The 16,766-nt window shown below is 35.4% G+C and overlaps 1 protein-coding gene across 6 annotated transcripts in view; it reads right to left on the reverse strand.

Annotated features, from left to right (window-relative positions):
• PPFIA2 (PPFI scaffold protein A2) overlaps positions 1–16,766 on the reverse strand; it is a 295,808-nt gene that overhangs the window by 123,445 nt on the left and 155,597 nt on the right. For 3 of the 6 annotated variants that reach the window (XR_016466101.1, XM_090139305.1, XM_090139289.1), the window contains exon 3: positions 6,173–6,235. The exons of the other annotated variants lie outside the window; for them this stretch is intronic. Coding sequence is in view for 2 of the 3 variants with exons in the window: in XM_090139305.1 (XP_089995431.1) it covers positions 6,173–6,235 (63 nt within the window). In the remaining variant the exon portion in view is untranslated. The remainder of the gene's footprint in view (positions 1–6,172; positions 6,236–16,766) is intronic. 6 annotated transcript variants of the gene reach the window in all.

Genomic DNA, 16,766 nt, shown 5'->3' on the forward strand with positions numbered 1-16,766 from the left:
GCATATCTTGCTATGTCAAAATTCCTGACAGACCAGATGTGGCTTTCCCATGGAAACAGTAGAGGAAAATGCTTTGCATTTTTAAAAAATTAATAATTATCTTTGTTTTCAAATATACAGAATGGAAAAAAATCTAATTTATTATATAAAGCACATTCTTATTAAAAAAAACAAAAAACACCTGACATGTAAGTTGCTGTCTTGAATGAAGAAAACACAAGTATTAATAAACCTTTGCAGAATATTTAGCAGAAGCTCAAGATCACACAACTGCAGCAAGTGGGTCTGCATACAAAGTACCCTGATTTTGTTTTGACCATTAGCTTGCGTGGTTTTCAGACCAAGTAATAACAGAGATAAAAACTATGACAGACTATTCAATTTAAATGACTACATATCCACAACTAATTTCCACTGAGGCATATTAGAACTCATGTGACCTCTAAGAGTACCAACTACAGACATTACTTCTTATTAAGAAAGAGTTCATTTTCTGAAACAATACATCAAAAGAATTGACTGTTCAACAGAAAATATATAAAAATAACACTTATATACAGATATGGTCAAGGTTTGCAACATTTTGCAAGAAAGAAAGACAGCAAACTTAACAGTTAAGCATCTCTTATTGTCCCCCTAAAAGAACAAGAGAAGGTAATAAACCGTCATATTGCTATTGTCTATAATACCAATTTCTTCACACATTTTCTCTCAGGTAGGACAATTTATAATAATGAGAAATAGAAAACAGAAAGTTTAGGAATAAAAGGAAATTGAGATCTATTATGAAGACAGAGAAACAGCATGCAAATTATACTTTTCATTTGTGGGAAACTGACCAGAAAATTACACCTTGAAATTCATCATAGAATCGCCAAAAGACCTTGGAAAAGACCTCCAAGATCATCTAGTCCAACCATCCACCTCTACCACTATTTCTCCACTAAACCACATCCCTTAGTACAACATCTAAATGTTTTTTTAACACCTCCAGGGATGGTGACTCAATCACCTCCCTGGGCAGCCCATTCCAGTGCCTGACCACTCTTTCAAAGGAGAAATTTTTCTTAATATCCAACCTGAACCTTCTCCTGTGCAACTTGAGGCTATTTTCTCTAGTCCTATCACAGGAGAAGAGGCTGATCTCCACCTCACCACAACCTCATTTCAGGCAGTTGTAGAGAGCGATAAGGTCTATCCTGAGGCTCCTCTTCTCCAGAGTAAACAATCCCAGTTTCCTCAGCTGTTCCTAATGAGACCTGTGCTCTAGACTCCTCATCAGCTTCATTGCCTGGCTCTGGACAGGCTCTGGACATGCCCCAGGGTCTCGATGTCTTTCTTGTAGTAGGGGCTGAAAAAGACAAGGTGCAGTCTCACCAGAGCTGAATACAGAGGCCAGGATGCCACTAGCCTTCCTGGCCACCTGAGTACACTGTGGCTCATGTTTAGCTGAATGCTGACCAACACCCCTAGGTTCATTTCTTCCACACAGTCTTCCAGCCACTCTGCCCCAAGCCTGTAACGTTGCCTGGGATTTTTGTAACTAAAGTGCAGGATCCAGCACTTGGTCATGTTGAACTTCGTTCCACTGGTCCTTCTTAAGGGCCTCTCTATACCCTGGCAGATCAAAACTTCCTCCTAGCTTGATGTCATCTGCAAACTTACTGAGGGTGCGCTCTATCCCCTTGTCCAGGTCATCAATAAAGATATTAAACAGGACAGGCCCCAGTACTAACTCTTGCAGAACAGCACTTTGACTGGTTGCCAGCTGGATTTAATTCCATTCACCACCACTCTCTGGGCTTGGCCCTACAGCCAATTATTTACCCAGCAAAGAGGTTACCTGTCCAAACCATGGGCTGCCAATTTCTCCAGGAGAATACTGTGGAAGACAGTGTCAAAGGTTTCGCTAAAGTCTACACTGACTATGGCAACAGCCTTTCCCTCATTCACCAGGCAGGTCCTAGGAGGAGAACACGTTGGTCATGCAGGACCAGCAGGGCCTGATCCCCCAGTTGTCCTGCATCTACTCTGTGATCTCAAGATGATCTGGTCCATAACTTTCCAAGTCACCAAGGTCAGACTGACACGCCTATAATTTCCCAGATCCTCCTTATGATCCTTCATGTAGATGGGAGTCACATTGGCAAGCCTCCAATCCTCTGAGACCTCTCCGGTTGACCAGAAACACTGATAGATGGTGGAAAGTGGCTTGGTACTCTGCCAGCACCTTCAGCACACACCATAACGCATGATAATATCTGAGTTCTAAAGTTTGAATATACAGAAGTTTATTTTTTATTTTCAGTTTTATTTCAATGAAGTGTATTGTATTCAGTGTATTTCAATGAAGTAAAATGATGGACCATCCACTGGGTGTAGTCTTTTTTTAAAATTTAATATTTTAGCATATATGAGTCACGAACAGGACATTCTCTGTTTTATGTACAGCTTTAGCACCTCAAATTCTCTTTATAGATGAGTACTCCTCAAAGTATATTTTAGCTCTGAGATTAAGAGCCAAAAAAGTCAAATTAAATGGATATTTGACTAAATAACCAAGTTTTAGAAAATTGTATAGGATTAATGTCATATAATTAAAATGCTGAATTAGTACAGTATATACTGACTGAAAATTTTATGCTTGTGAGAATGTTTTCCACTGAGGACATTAATTTGGCTCACTGTTATCCCTTTTACAAACAGCAGAAATATAAACTTGTGCAATTCACAGTAATTACAAGAAACCATAAAACTGCAGAATAAGTAATTCAGTAACTGAAAACTTACCATGTATTCAAACAAAGTTTCAACTTTACATTTAATAAACATAACACCAGTTACAGTTCATGCAGTTAATTGCAGGTTTGGAATTCAGAAATAATGAAAATATTTAATTAATGTTCTTTCTCATATATGAAACAGTGCATTAAATTGCTACACTTACAATGTTTTTCTAATTAGCTAAGGAACGATCAGTCATAACATAAAGCGTACTTGTGGAAAAAGTCTAAGAAACTTTGCCTTTATTCAGTAATGAAGGGCTATCTAAATGGTTCCCAATCATCAGGAGGCCAGAGTATTTAGGAAGGAATAACAACTTTTTAGTTATCCATTAATTTGACAATTTTCAGTAGCACTGTTTTTTAAAAAAAAAACTGAAGCTGGGTTTGCTTTTGTAGTTGTTAAAATGTCCTAAGAAGATCTCATGCCAAGAGAAGTACGTGTAAAATATAACTCCATTCCCTTCCTGTTCTCCCTGCAAGATGTTGAGTGAAGAGGTAACTACAAAGCTTGCAGCAAGGTTGATGACTGAAAGTATTTGTATCCATGTATTTGGATGATATGTAGCTGTTGATAAGGAATATATTCTGTCTCTGAACAGGATGCTTTGAAATAAATTACAAAATCTGATAAAATTGGAAACAAATTTGAGAAATTCAAGCCTAAAAACTCACCTGCACAATACATTTTCACTGAGAATAATTTCAAAGTCTGAGGTAGAACAAAGACTGCATCTTCTTGTTAAGAGTCTTCAGAGATAAGAATTAGGTTGCTTCCATGTATTCATATAGTGAGAATCTAAAACACCTCTTCACCTACTGATGATTTGGATATAATTAAATGACAATGGAAAGAGCTTGTTTCACACCTTTTATGACTGTACTGGTTTTCTCCACAGGAGAAAATAAATAATAGTTTTAAATATGAAAGGTTTTGCTTTTAGTGTTCTAGTGAAATCTAGAACAGGAAATAAGCTTTTTGTTAAACGCCTCTTAATATTTCTTTGCAGTTTGTGGAAAGAATTCAGAAGAAAATATTGAAGCCTACACCTATTCTTTCAATGAATTTCAAGATTTCAGTTTCACTGTTACATGAATTATATCTTTTTTCCACGATTCTGCTGTGAGAATGGTCTTTAATATCTAGTCTAATCTATACACTTAACTTACTCCCTAAATCAAGAGAAGACCCCTCAGTCAGAATTCCTCCATGTCATGTTAACAGCATGCACCTTGTTTTCTCCATTGAAAGAAGAAGCTGCATCATAGCTTAATTGAACATGAAGCTTTTAGGAGGCTGCAGTCTGGTGAGGTAATTTTTGTTCTAAACAACAACTTAAACGAGGAAAGCAGAGTTTGTATTACATGATTTTAATCAACTACATAAGCAAGGTGTCTAAGCCAAGATGAGTTCTTAGGTCCCCTTTTTCAGTCAGTGGACAAAGACTGATATACTCATGAGCTGACAGGTAATAACTAACTCTAACTTTCACTGTCTCTAGAGCAGAGATAGCTACAATAAATTTGACATTAAACTTTAGATTGGTAAATCAGGAGACGGAGTTAGAAATGAAATAAATTCTAAATTTTATCCTCCATTCTTGTGCTGTTTGATACTTTTTTTTTTTTTTTTTTTTTTTTGGGGCAAAAAAGGAAAAAAAAATCATCACAAAGTCCAAAGAGAACAAACTAAAATGATTTTAAAAAGCTTTTGTTTTCTAAAGGCAGGAACAAGGTCATTCTTGTTCAACAGCAGTTAATGGATTATGTGCTTATTTTGGTGTTACTGAGTAACACCAGTAATAATAATCCAAAGAATGAAGAGGTAATCCAGGCATGCCATTCTTTTAAGAAAACATCTATTTAGAACCTGTCTTAATGTTTTGGGTTTGTTTTTGTTTTTTTTTAAGAAAACAAATTGAAAGACAAAAGAAGTTGTTGGTTTTTTTGTTTTGTTTTGTTTTTTAAGAAATGGTACAGAACTCTATAACTAAATCTGAAATTCTGCATTTTTCCATGCTGTTATCTCTCATCATAAATAGTACTATTTGCAGACTGAAATACTAAAATTGCCCTGCCAGAGTTAAAATAATTTTGGAAATCTGGAAGAGACTGGGGATTAGTCATGCATAAACTCACACTTTTCCTCTGCATAGAGGCAATTGGGAATGTGGAATCATGAATCATTAAGGTTGGAAAAGACCACTAAGATCACCTTGTCCAACTGCTGTCCCGTCACCACCATGCTCTCACTAGCAGTACAAATCATAGTCAAGAAGTTACAGCATTGGTCCATTCAGGGAGTATATCTACAAATCCACAATGATTCAAGATTTCAGATGTATAATTTTCTTTCACTGCAGCAGAAATAATTTCTCAAAGTTCCCTTAGGAGCATGAACATTCCAGGAGAAAAAGGTTGTTCTACATTTTTTTTTGTTTTTCCTTTTCCAGATTGGCAAGAACATACGTCATTCCCCTTATGTTGAATCACAGTACCTTTTCTCTTACCTATTAGTAACTTTAAGTGTATTGTACTTGTAGTTCAGGTGTATGTTATATCTTAAAAGGAATTAAAGTGATGGAAATGTTTATCCAGAATTTCTGACAGCTCCCTGATAAAAAAGATTATCTTTAGCTGAAAAGTAAATGATTAAACATGTTACATGATAAAAAATAGTTTATACATAACACAGAGCCAAATTGTTTTCTCAACAATACATCCCAAATTCCCGCTAACATTTCCCCATTCATGTATATAAGCTCAATTTTGGCTCAGTGACTTTCAATTTACTGACTAGATATAGTAAAAAAGATATATGACCTATTATACTACAAGTGAATAAATTGCTTTTCCTGTTAACAAAATAGATTTTTTGCTTTACTTTCATCTGCAGTAGTAACCCCTTTTCTGTATTCAGTCATGGGATATATTTGTTTAAGAAAGAAAAATGAAATTACCTTTCTTCCAAATTTAGTATTACACATCTTCATATTAAAATCCAATTTAGAACAAGATTAAGTGGAATAAATATAGCCTCTCATTGCTTTCCTCATTTTGTTTACTGCTGTTCTGCTGATTTCAACTGACAAGAGCATTGAGCTGAGAGGGAAGCAAGGTAAATTCAGAAGGATCTGTGAATACATTATCATTGTCTTTATTTAGCAGTGCCATCAAATTATATAGGAAAAAAAAAATGACACCAATTCAGCATTTTGATAGGCTAAGACCTCACTTGTAGTACAATATTAAGTGACCCTGAAATATATATATAACATATAGTATGAAGTAACCTCAAGATGACAGGCATCTCTGGGCAATTAATTATCAGTCACAAAAGGAGGATTTGCATTTAAATTACACAGAAATCCAAGATATGTAAAACATACATTAGGGCAGGATATGGTCCTTTGAATGTTATTCTCAATGCTCGTACCAGCAGCAACCGTCATCTGAAAAAGGGGGCAACAGAGATTCTGCTAAATGGAACAGAATTTCGAAAACTGCTACAGTATATTTAAATTACACCATGTTAATAAGATGAATGTCATTACCATCATTCAAGCAAGACGATCTGAGAGAACAGAAATGTGACTCAACTGACATTCACAAAGAAAAATTGAAAGTATTGTTACCTCTCCTGACTTATGAGATGCTGAGAACAACCAAACACTATGACACTTGTGTGTGCTGTACTGTGTTCTGCAGAAGAGAACTCTGAAGCATTGCCAAATGGTCAGATAACTTTGGATAAATAATTGCATCTCCATGGCTAACTTTAAAATGAGTTCTCTAGAAAGCAAATGATTTGCAAGGAAGAAGGAAAGTAGGATTTTCTCTTCCAAATTACTCAAATTAAAAACTTTTTATGGATAGACACTAAAAAAAGTAAAGTTTATAAATTATAAGGAAGAATTTACCTATGAAACTGATAAAATTTTCATGGTCTCTCAGACTTGTTTATCACAGCAAATAACCATAGCAATGAAAAATTTTATGGAAAAAAAGCTATATGTTAGAAATCTGAAAGTCCCTTTTTAGCATTAAGCATTATTTTCCTTCCTTTTTCATCAGTTTTTTCATGTGTTTTTGCAGAGCCTAACATATAGCATACTTCTTTAGAAGTGACCCTTATTAGTAAGCAATATCTGACATTTTTGCAGATCTCAATTTAGAGGGAACGAACAGCAGAAATTTTCAAAAATTTCTACAAGTACATTTTTGGACATCTGGTTCAATCCATTCTGACTACCAACTTTAAAAAAATGAGTTACAGACTAACTCTCCAAATAATTTCTTTCCATCACTGACAGAATATGTAACAATACACACAATGTTCAACCTCATTATAGCTGAGCTGCATTATCTCTCAAAGTAATTACTGACCAACTTCAATTCTGTGACTATTTACCAACTCAGATCAGAAAACCTGATACTCAGAACTAACAGAGTTCTGAATGGACGGTATTTTAGTGTTCAAGTATTTCTCATAGAAAAAAATAACATTTGAAAAATGCAACATACTGCATAATGTGTTTTTAGAATGACTTTGCTACTATAATTTATGATGAATTTTTATCTTGACTATATATTATAACTTACTTATGCAGTAAATAAAAATGTGCCCATTTTCAGTATTTTTAGCATCAGCCACAGGCACATAGCTATCTATGAAATATACTGCTAATGCACTTCACATTGTGATTTGTAACAGTTTTTTAATATTTAAAATGACTTTAAAATTCCAGTGCTTTAAAGGTGAATTATGCTGTCAGTGGGAACAAAAAGAGCAAATCTTGAATTTTATGCAAAACTCCCCATTCTATGCTGGCAAATTCTTAGCTTGCTTGTCTCAGATTTCCCCTCTTCGGATTCAGAACCTTAAAATATTGAAAGCATTTTATGCTTTTTGATGGTTTTTAAAAGAAATTTCACTTCATATGAAGTATCTTTTGAAAAGGATATTTCCATGCAAAGAAAATTTGTGGTCAATTCACGTATAATGTTTATGTGGATTTTTAACATCACTTTTGATACTGAGTTTTGTAAAGAAAACACAGCCCACATTATGTTTTCATGACATTTTTGTAAATAAAAAATATCTCAGCACAAGTAAAACATACATTAACAATTTTATTCATTATCTGTTTTACACATCTTTCTTTAACATTACCTTAATATTCATTAATTTTGATTTCAATGTTCATACATACTCAACTCTCAAAAATAGTTCAAACAAATGCATGTTTATTAATGTGTAAACTTACACATTTTTGCACATTTTTTTAACTTTCATACATATATGTACATTGTATATCTGATGATTTCAGATAACATTGTCCTTTTGTGTGAAAAGGTGGACTACTGTACACTTTTGACTGCTGCATCTGCACACTGTAAATTAATTCATCTTTGCTGTACATCCCTGATTTAACAACACTAGACTGAGTAATTTTAGCAAAACTTTTCATATTACGTTTTAAATATATTCCCCTTCTTCTCTATTATATAATCACAATGAAAGATTTATTAATGAAAGGTATAAAATGAAATGTCTTCAATTCTAGCAACTGATAGATTTAAGGTCCAGTATTTTTACTCTTCTGGTCTAGTATGAAAAACTAGAAATGAGTGATTCTTGATATTTCAATACTGTAAGGCTATTTCCTTACAGTGTGGTAATTTTCTATGTAACTGAAGTCATTGTACTTAAAAGGTCGGGTTTAAGAGAAGAGAAATGAAATGAAAATATACAGGTAGGAAGAATGAAAGTTGTGCATTATTTCTAAAATTGTTTGCCTTTCAAACTACGCATGCTAAGGATACATTTTATACACACATTTTATTGTCATACGAAAATTTAGAAACAAAATTTATGAATGAATTATGCAGTATAAATAATGCAGCAATTGTTATGCATGTTTATAAAATAATATTCTACTCATGAAAGCATTTAATATTATAACACCTCCTTTGTACTTTGTACTCTGGTAACTGGAATCCATTAGAATTAATATTAATTCTATTATAGTTTGGTTTTCCTCCCCAAGAAAATGAATAAGCATGTGAATTTATCATAGGAGACAACAGGGTCAACAGGGTGAGAAAATACCAAAACTGAAGTGCTAGAATGTGCATCTATTCTGGCTTGGGATGAACGCTTCACGTAGTATTTGCTGTTAGTCGCACACATGCACAGGGACATATTTTCAAACTATATCCTAAATGATGGAACCTTTCCTCAACCAGTTGTGAGATAAAAACTCTCCATCAGAACAACAGTTGGTGCTTCTTAACAATAACTCTGCGGTGTCTATTATTACATCAGTCACCACAGTACAAAATGCTATTTAGGTATTTTAGTCTATTGAAAATTTCATTTACTTGCACTAATTACTGTTTATTCCCTCATGCTTGTGTCATTCATCTCTATGTTGGGACCTAGCTGAGGTCATACTTAGAGAGCTATATGAGCTACCTCCTATGTAATAAAAAACAAAAACCAAAAAAAACAACAAACAAAAGGAAGCTTCTTTCTCAATACAGCTGGAGAAAGGAAGGTACTTTCCTCTAGAAAGTATATGTTCCTTTAGCAGTGGAAGGAAAACACTTCCAACATGCACAATATTAAATATGTCAAAACACATTTCACAATGAAATTCATTACCTATTCTCTGCAACAACCACCCTAGGACATTCAGACTAAGAAACTATCTACAATGAAGACTATCCTGAAGAAGTGAAGCCTACTACATATGCTATCCCATTTTTGATTACTTTGGTGCGCTGTACCTTCAACACTGAAATGAGTTTAGTCTATATTCTAATGATGCACACATGCAGAAAAAATCGTTACTAATGCAGAATTCACAGAATGAATAGTTTTTATTTTGTTAATTCGTGTCTTTCTTTAAGCCACTGTCATGGTTTTGTGATTTTTGGTTTTCAGTATTCCACATCATAACATCATGTGGGGCAGTGGGAGTTTAACTGTTGGTGCTCAAGCTCTGGGTACCTGCCTGGAAGAGAAGAAGAACTACATTCCCCAGGGGACTTTGCGGTCACAGAGAGTCTCGAGATACAACTCCTGGCAAGGTCACCTGATGCACTCTTCTTAGCCTGCTCTTCGTCGGCTCTCCTCCCCTTTTTCTCCCTGCTGCTCAACTGGACTGCGCATCTCACCTCAGCTCTCCGCGTTGTGGTGAGGCCTACCCACCTTTCGGACATTCTCTCTCTCATTATATTTGATTTATTAGCTTCAAATTTAATTATATTGTATTATAGTGTGTTATCTTGCATTCCAATACTATATTTAGTAAATTAGTTTGTTTCTCCTCAGATCGTTGCCGCTGTTTTTAATTATTTTGGGGTCCCCTGTTCCCTTTTTCTGGAGGCGCGGATCTGCGGATCCCTCCGCCCCGCTAGTCACGGAACTGGGCCGAACCAGCCCGTAAACCGTTGACAGGTAACATTTGTAATAGAAAACATTGATACATGTTATTTCCTAATTAAAACAAGCAAACAAACAAACAAAAGAAAAAACCACCTTGCAACATCAACAAGCTTTCCACTTAATCTAATCTTTTATATTGTTCCATTATACTCCCAGCTTTCCATAGAGGGTGTCTTTGTGAGAGACCTCTTATCGGAAGCTGTCAGTAGGATCTGTAGCAGAAAGGGATCTTTTATTGTTGAACCAAAATATATACCATTCATTTTCCTTCCTCCTAAAACCTAAAACATCTTGTAATACATGAACCTTTTTCTTAAATCATATCTTTCCATTCAGTTAGACATTTAGTGAAGTGTAATGACATTGTAAATATGGCAAGAAAACGAATGGTCCTAAAATATCAGCATTGTTCTGTTAACTCTACAGTGTTAAAAATGGCTCAAAAATTTAAGCAAGGAAAAAGAAGTCTCATTTTATGACCTGAATTAATCTGTCTGAGCACGTGTATATGCAAAAAAAAAAAAAAAAAAAAAAGCCATACTAAATTTATATATGTAAGACACTGTATAGAATCATAGGATCATAGAATCATTTAGCTTGCAAAAGACCCTAAAGATCAAGCACAACAATCTACCTGATACTACCAAGTCTCATCACTGTCTTAAATACCTCCAAGGATGGTGACCCTGGGCATCCCCTTTCAGTGCTTGACCAATTTCTCTGTGGAGCCTAATATCCAATCTAAACCTACAACTTGAGGCTGTTCCTCATCTCCTTTCATTTGTGACCTGAAAAAAGAGACCGATCTCCTCCTCTCTGCAACCTCCTTTCAGGCAATTGTAGAGAGCAGTGAGGTTCTCCCCTCAGCTTTCTCATCGCCAGGACTAAACAGTTCCAGTTTCCTCAGTCACTCATTATGTGTCTTGTTTACCAGTTCCTTCAAAAGCTTCATTGCTGATACTCAAGCAACTCAATATTCTTGTAGTGAGGGGCACAAAACTAAACACTACTTGAGATGCAGTCTCTCCAGTGCCAAGTGGAGAAGGACAATCACTTCCCTGTGTCCTGCTGCCCATCCTACCTCTGATGCAAACCACGATAACATTTATAGTTGTGTGGACATAAAAGTATATAAGAAAAATTGATATATGTTTTTCAAATAACACACACATATCTATATCTAGTTACCTGTACATATATTACATAAATATTTTTATATGCTTGATGATGGTTGAGTCCCCATCCCTGGATGTGTTTAAAAACCGTTTGGATGTGGTGCTCAGGGACATGATTTAGCAGTGGGTTGATAGTTAGGGTAGTATGGCTAGGTTGAGGTTGGACTCAGTGATCTTTAAGGACTTTTCCAACCTGAGCAATTCTATGATTCTATGATTCTGATCTAGTACAAAAAATGTAAAAAGAAATAAAAAAATCAATAGGAGCTCTCCAGTATATATATGGTATGTACAATGTCCTGTACATACTTGACTTTGCACATGGGAGTACTTCCATTGAGCTACAGGGAACTTGTTGTCTCTGTAAAGTTAAAACTATGTCTAAAATTTTTCAATATCAGCCATTAAAACCAAATTTGTAGAGAGAGAAACCTTGCAGGATAGAAATCTTCCTACCCCACTGTTACATGTTGATATAAGATGAAGTAATATATAATTAAGCATTTTAAAGAGATAGTAAGACTAACATTTGTTTACTAGTGTCACAGTGACTGAATTGCATTATTATTCATTGATTAATTAATTATTTTCTAAATGTTTTAGGATATGAATGCTGAATAATGCCATAGTTAAAATATCCTCATACATTTAGGCTATAAAATAGTGATTTAAATGTATTGAGCCTGGGACAGTTTTTTTTTGTAGCAAATAATGATTCAGAACAGTGATCACAGAAGCAGTGTTCGGATTCATATAGCCATTAAAATAATCCAAGATCACATCTCTGTGTTGTACCAAGGCACGGAAATAATTCAGGCATATATTCCATCATTAAACATTCAGTTGATAGAAGTTTTCTAAAAAAGGAACTGTCTGACTAGTTCTTAGTCAAAGAAAGAAAAATATTTCCTTGCCTAATTGCCCAAAATTCCTTCACAGAGACTTTTCAAACTACAAAATATTTTTTTCAAGTGTAGAAAACAAAGGGGAAGTTCTATTCATACCATATAAAAATGTACATCTTGGAATGTTACACTAATTGGTTAACAAACTCTGTGGAAATCATGATAACTACTCCTCTACTCTGTGTAATGTGTGTAATGAAGCATGAAGAGCTTCATTTTTATGTTTCAGGTGCAGTTCCAAGTCATTTTATTGATGACCGTTACTGAAAAGAAGGAAAGAGAGGTAAAGCAAATGAAAAAGAAAAAAAGGAAAAGGAAAAGCAATGATTACCCCAAGTAAAATACACCTGAAGTACTTTAATCCCACTCTTCTAATCACCCAGCTGCCAGATGCCTTCCCCCCTCAGCCCAGGCTGAGGGGATGGAAGACACAGCAGATCCTGCATGCCTGCCTCCAGTAAGACAAACCTGGCTTAGAGGGATGAGCTGGGCTGCTGGGAGCTGGGGATCTCTGAGGCATCACTGCACGGGAGTTGGACTAGATGGCCTTCAGAGGTCCCTTCCAACTCTACGGATTCTATAATTCTATGATTCTAAACTGTGTGCGTGGTCCAGGAAACATTAAAGAGGAAAATAAAAAGTACATAAAAGCACTCCGTTGCCCAACAGTGCAAATGGAATGAGGTTTTTTCATTAAAGTTCTGCCCATTCTAATTCCTGCAACAATAGGTCTGCTGAGATTAACATCCTAAATCCTATATCCCAAAAACAAATTTCATAATCTATTTTCTACAGGTTAAGTACCTCTTCTACAACTATAACCTCATTCTATAAACACAATAAATGCAGTTAACATTGTCACACATTGATTTTTCTCACAGTCTAAGAGAAAAATGTTCCTAAGAGAAAAATGAACACAGAAGTAGATACTTGTTAGTCTACAAAGTGCTTGAGTAGAACTGTTCTCGACTTGGTGGTTCATTTTAAATATGAAATAGTAGGCTCAGGGAGACTTTATCACTCTCTGTAACTACTTGAAGGGAGGTTGTAGTGAGCTGGGGGTTGCCCTCTTCTCTCGTGTGATAGGACTAGAGGGAATGGCCTCAAGTTGTGCCAGGGGAGATTCAGGCTGGACATTAGGAAATACTACTCCTCTGAAAGAGTGGTCAGGCAGTGGAATGGGCTGCCCAGAGAGGTGGTGGAGTCACCAACCCTAGAGGTGTTCAAGGAACGTTTGGACATTGTGTTGAGAGACATGGTTTAGTGAGAACTATTGGTGATAGATGGATGGTTTGACTGGATGACCTTGTAGGCCTTTTCCAACCTTGGTGATTCTATGATTTATCCTTCTAGAGAAGACATTGTTGAAAAAATGCAGCTTGCTCTTGAATATATGAGTGGGATAGGCATATGATACTGCTAATTCCTGGGAGATTTAATGTTACTCTGTTGGATCAGCTTACACACAGTCTGCCTCCTTCCCTCTCTGATGGTACAACACTGAAAAAGTTAGGGCCACCATATGCATTATTACTACAATAATATTATCCTACAATAATTGTTATTTAAATTTTATTACAACTTGCCACCATGTTAGCTAGGTACTGTGCAAGTAAGCTCTGAGAATATTTCTTATCTGAAAAACATCCGAACAATCAATATGTGTTAAATAAATTTTACTTGGTATACTTATACATTGGTTTGAATGTCTTGTTTGTTTTTCCTGATAAATTTGAAGCCCAAGCCACAGATTTCAGTTGCAGTAGTACTTCTTTCCCTTAAAGACCCCCAGATCCCTTAAGTCCTCAAAAGACACTGGAATATCAAACAAATATACAGAATGCAGTGCTACGTTCATGATTTATACACTTTCAGAAACTGAGGCTGCTTATGATGCTGCCAAGCAGCAGCAAAGACAAATTAACAGTATTTGGTCTTTTTCTCCGTTGTTCATAACAATTTAGGGCAACAGCCAGATGTCATTAGTCAGTTCAGCTTCACATTAACATCATGTGAGAAAGCTGCAAGCAATGGCAGATGCAGGCAGTGAAAATGCACCTTGGGAATGCAGCCCAAAGGTGGAGGATATCAGTAAAGAGGAGTTGGAAATGTTTCCACTGAAAATAACTAAGATATTTTACTAAGATATATGTTTCCACTGAAAATAACTAAGAAGTGAGGAAGAGGCAAAACAGAAGGCTGATTTTAGTCTCCTCCTGAAAGAATCTGAAAAGTAGTGTGTTATATCTGTGTCATATAAAGTGAATTGATTACAATACCCTGCAGGTGCAGTGCTTTCTCATATTGCATCAGGATGTGGAAGTAATGTGTTCATACAGGAGAGTTCCAAAAGTTTAAAAAATTGAAAATCCATCCCCCCCCCCATCTCCCAAACACCATCAAAATAGAAGCAAAAACCACTGAGTTTCTCTATTGTAAGCAAACCTGTCCATTTGCAAGGAACTAAAGCAACACATATAATAGATTAAAAACAAACAAACAAACAAAAATGAAATACAGCCAGGATTCCTTAAAAGTAGCAACACTTGCTCAGACAGCCAAAGAATTAGCATCAAAACATCACTGGATAAATATTAGCTTCTTTTCTCCCTCAGATTCACTCTAACAACATGAAAGACTACAGATCCAAACAGAAACAGTCTTCTTAAATACACCAAATCTGCAGATTCAGACAAATGTTTATCACTAAGGACAAAATCTAGTTAGCAAAACAGGTGTTTGGGTCAAAAATCCAGATTTGAACCATGTCAGCTTGACAACAGCACTAACATTTTCTAATAAAAATGAAAAATAGGATTTGATAAACCTTATTTTGGTGTGAGGAAAAAGAAATGCACTTTTCTGACATTTTTTTTTAAATATATGTTTTTTTTTTATCATATTGTCACTGAAAAGTTGGCAAAAAATCATCATATGGTTTTATCTGCACATTAAGTATGCTTCAAGAATTAGTTTAAGCTAAAAAAATGCTACTAAAACATAAGGTGAAAGGAAAGAACTAATAGCCTCCGGAAGAAGCATCCCCTTAGGACAAACAGCAAACTGTCATGATGTAATGAAGATCTGAGTTTCGTGAATAGGGCAAGTTTCTGAACAGCTGGAAAAAGGGAGATCAAATGTAGATGTAGCAGTTAGGGACATGGTTTAGTGGGCTTTATTTAGTGAGTTGGTGGTTGGACTTGGTCATCTTAGAGGTCTTTTCCAACCTTAATGATTCTACGAAAATATCCTAATCAATTGAAAAACAGCCCTAAAGTGAAGAAAAAGAAAGAATACAGATCAGTAAAGAGCAACTGTGAAGATCCAGAAGATTCTGCAAGATCCAGAATCTGCACCAGATCTTTACCTGAATCTGAAATTGAGTTCTTTCCATATCTCATCTAAATTAAATGCTTAATGCAAGAGTACTTGAAGTTAAAAGTTCGAGATCCCTGATATACCAGTGAAGAAGGCAGTACTTTGAAGTGCAGTTCTTAATATTCGTGTGAATTGCCTAAAGTTAGATGGTTTGAATATAGCACAGTTCTCTCTTTTAGCCTAACAAATCTCAGTCTTGCTCCTTAAGGAATGCCAAGCATAGATAAGGACTTCTATTATTTAACTCCATTTTTCTTGGCAAAACATAACATTGCTTCGAAAAGCTTTTTTTTCTACCACTGCTGCATCATCACTGCCCACAGGAAAACATGGGAAAAAGAAAATCTTCGTGGATGCCAAGCACACTGGATTTTCTGGCAAAACCAAATGAGTTGATAGCTATTTTTGAAGGATGCATCTCAAGACAGAAAATCTCCAAAAGCAATCAGACTTTCTGAGAATCTACTGAGAAATCTACTGAGAAATGGTGACAGCCATATTTTCAATGAAAAACGTAACTCTGTTAGGAATGCAGTGTTTTAAGTTTCAAATGTAGCAAACTTTAGCTTGAAAACACTGAGAAAGAAGTTAATTTCATTCATATCAAATCCTTCATCCAAAATTTTTTGTGTTTCAGTTGCAAATGGATTTAAAATCCAGAAGTTGTCATTTACAGTATCACAATTCCACATGAAATGATATAAGAAAATACATGTTGCATATATGAAGATACTGAAGGAAACATTATAATTGCAAACATATAGATGATGGTATATTTGCCAAAAGAAGCAATGCAGATTGACTACCTTCTGTTGGCATGTGGAAAATACAAAATAATTCCACTTAGTAGAATCTGATGTGATTCAAGTAACTTTTTCACCACAATCTAAACTAAATTGCATTGGCTTGCCTTCACCAGAGGTAGAATGTGGATGAACAGTCCTTGCTTGACCAACTCACACAATTAAGTTAAGGATATTCCTTGAAAGGAAAGTTTTTGAAAGTACTGCAACCATCACATTGCATTTGATGAGGAGGAAGTTGGGAGACAGAGGTAATTCTCTTTTCATTC

Source organism: Phasianus colchicus, chromosome 1 (genome assembly GCF_987193195.1).
Source record: "Phasianus colchicus chromosome 1, bPhaCol1.hap1.1, whole genome shotgun sequence".
NCBI lineage: Eukaryota > Metazoa > Chordata > Aves > Galliformes > Phasianidae > Phasianus > Phasianus colchicus.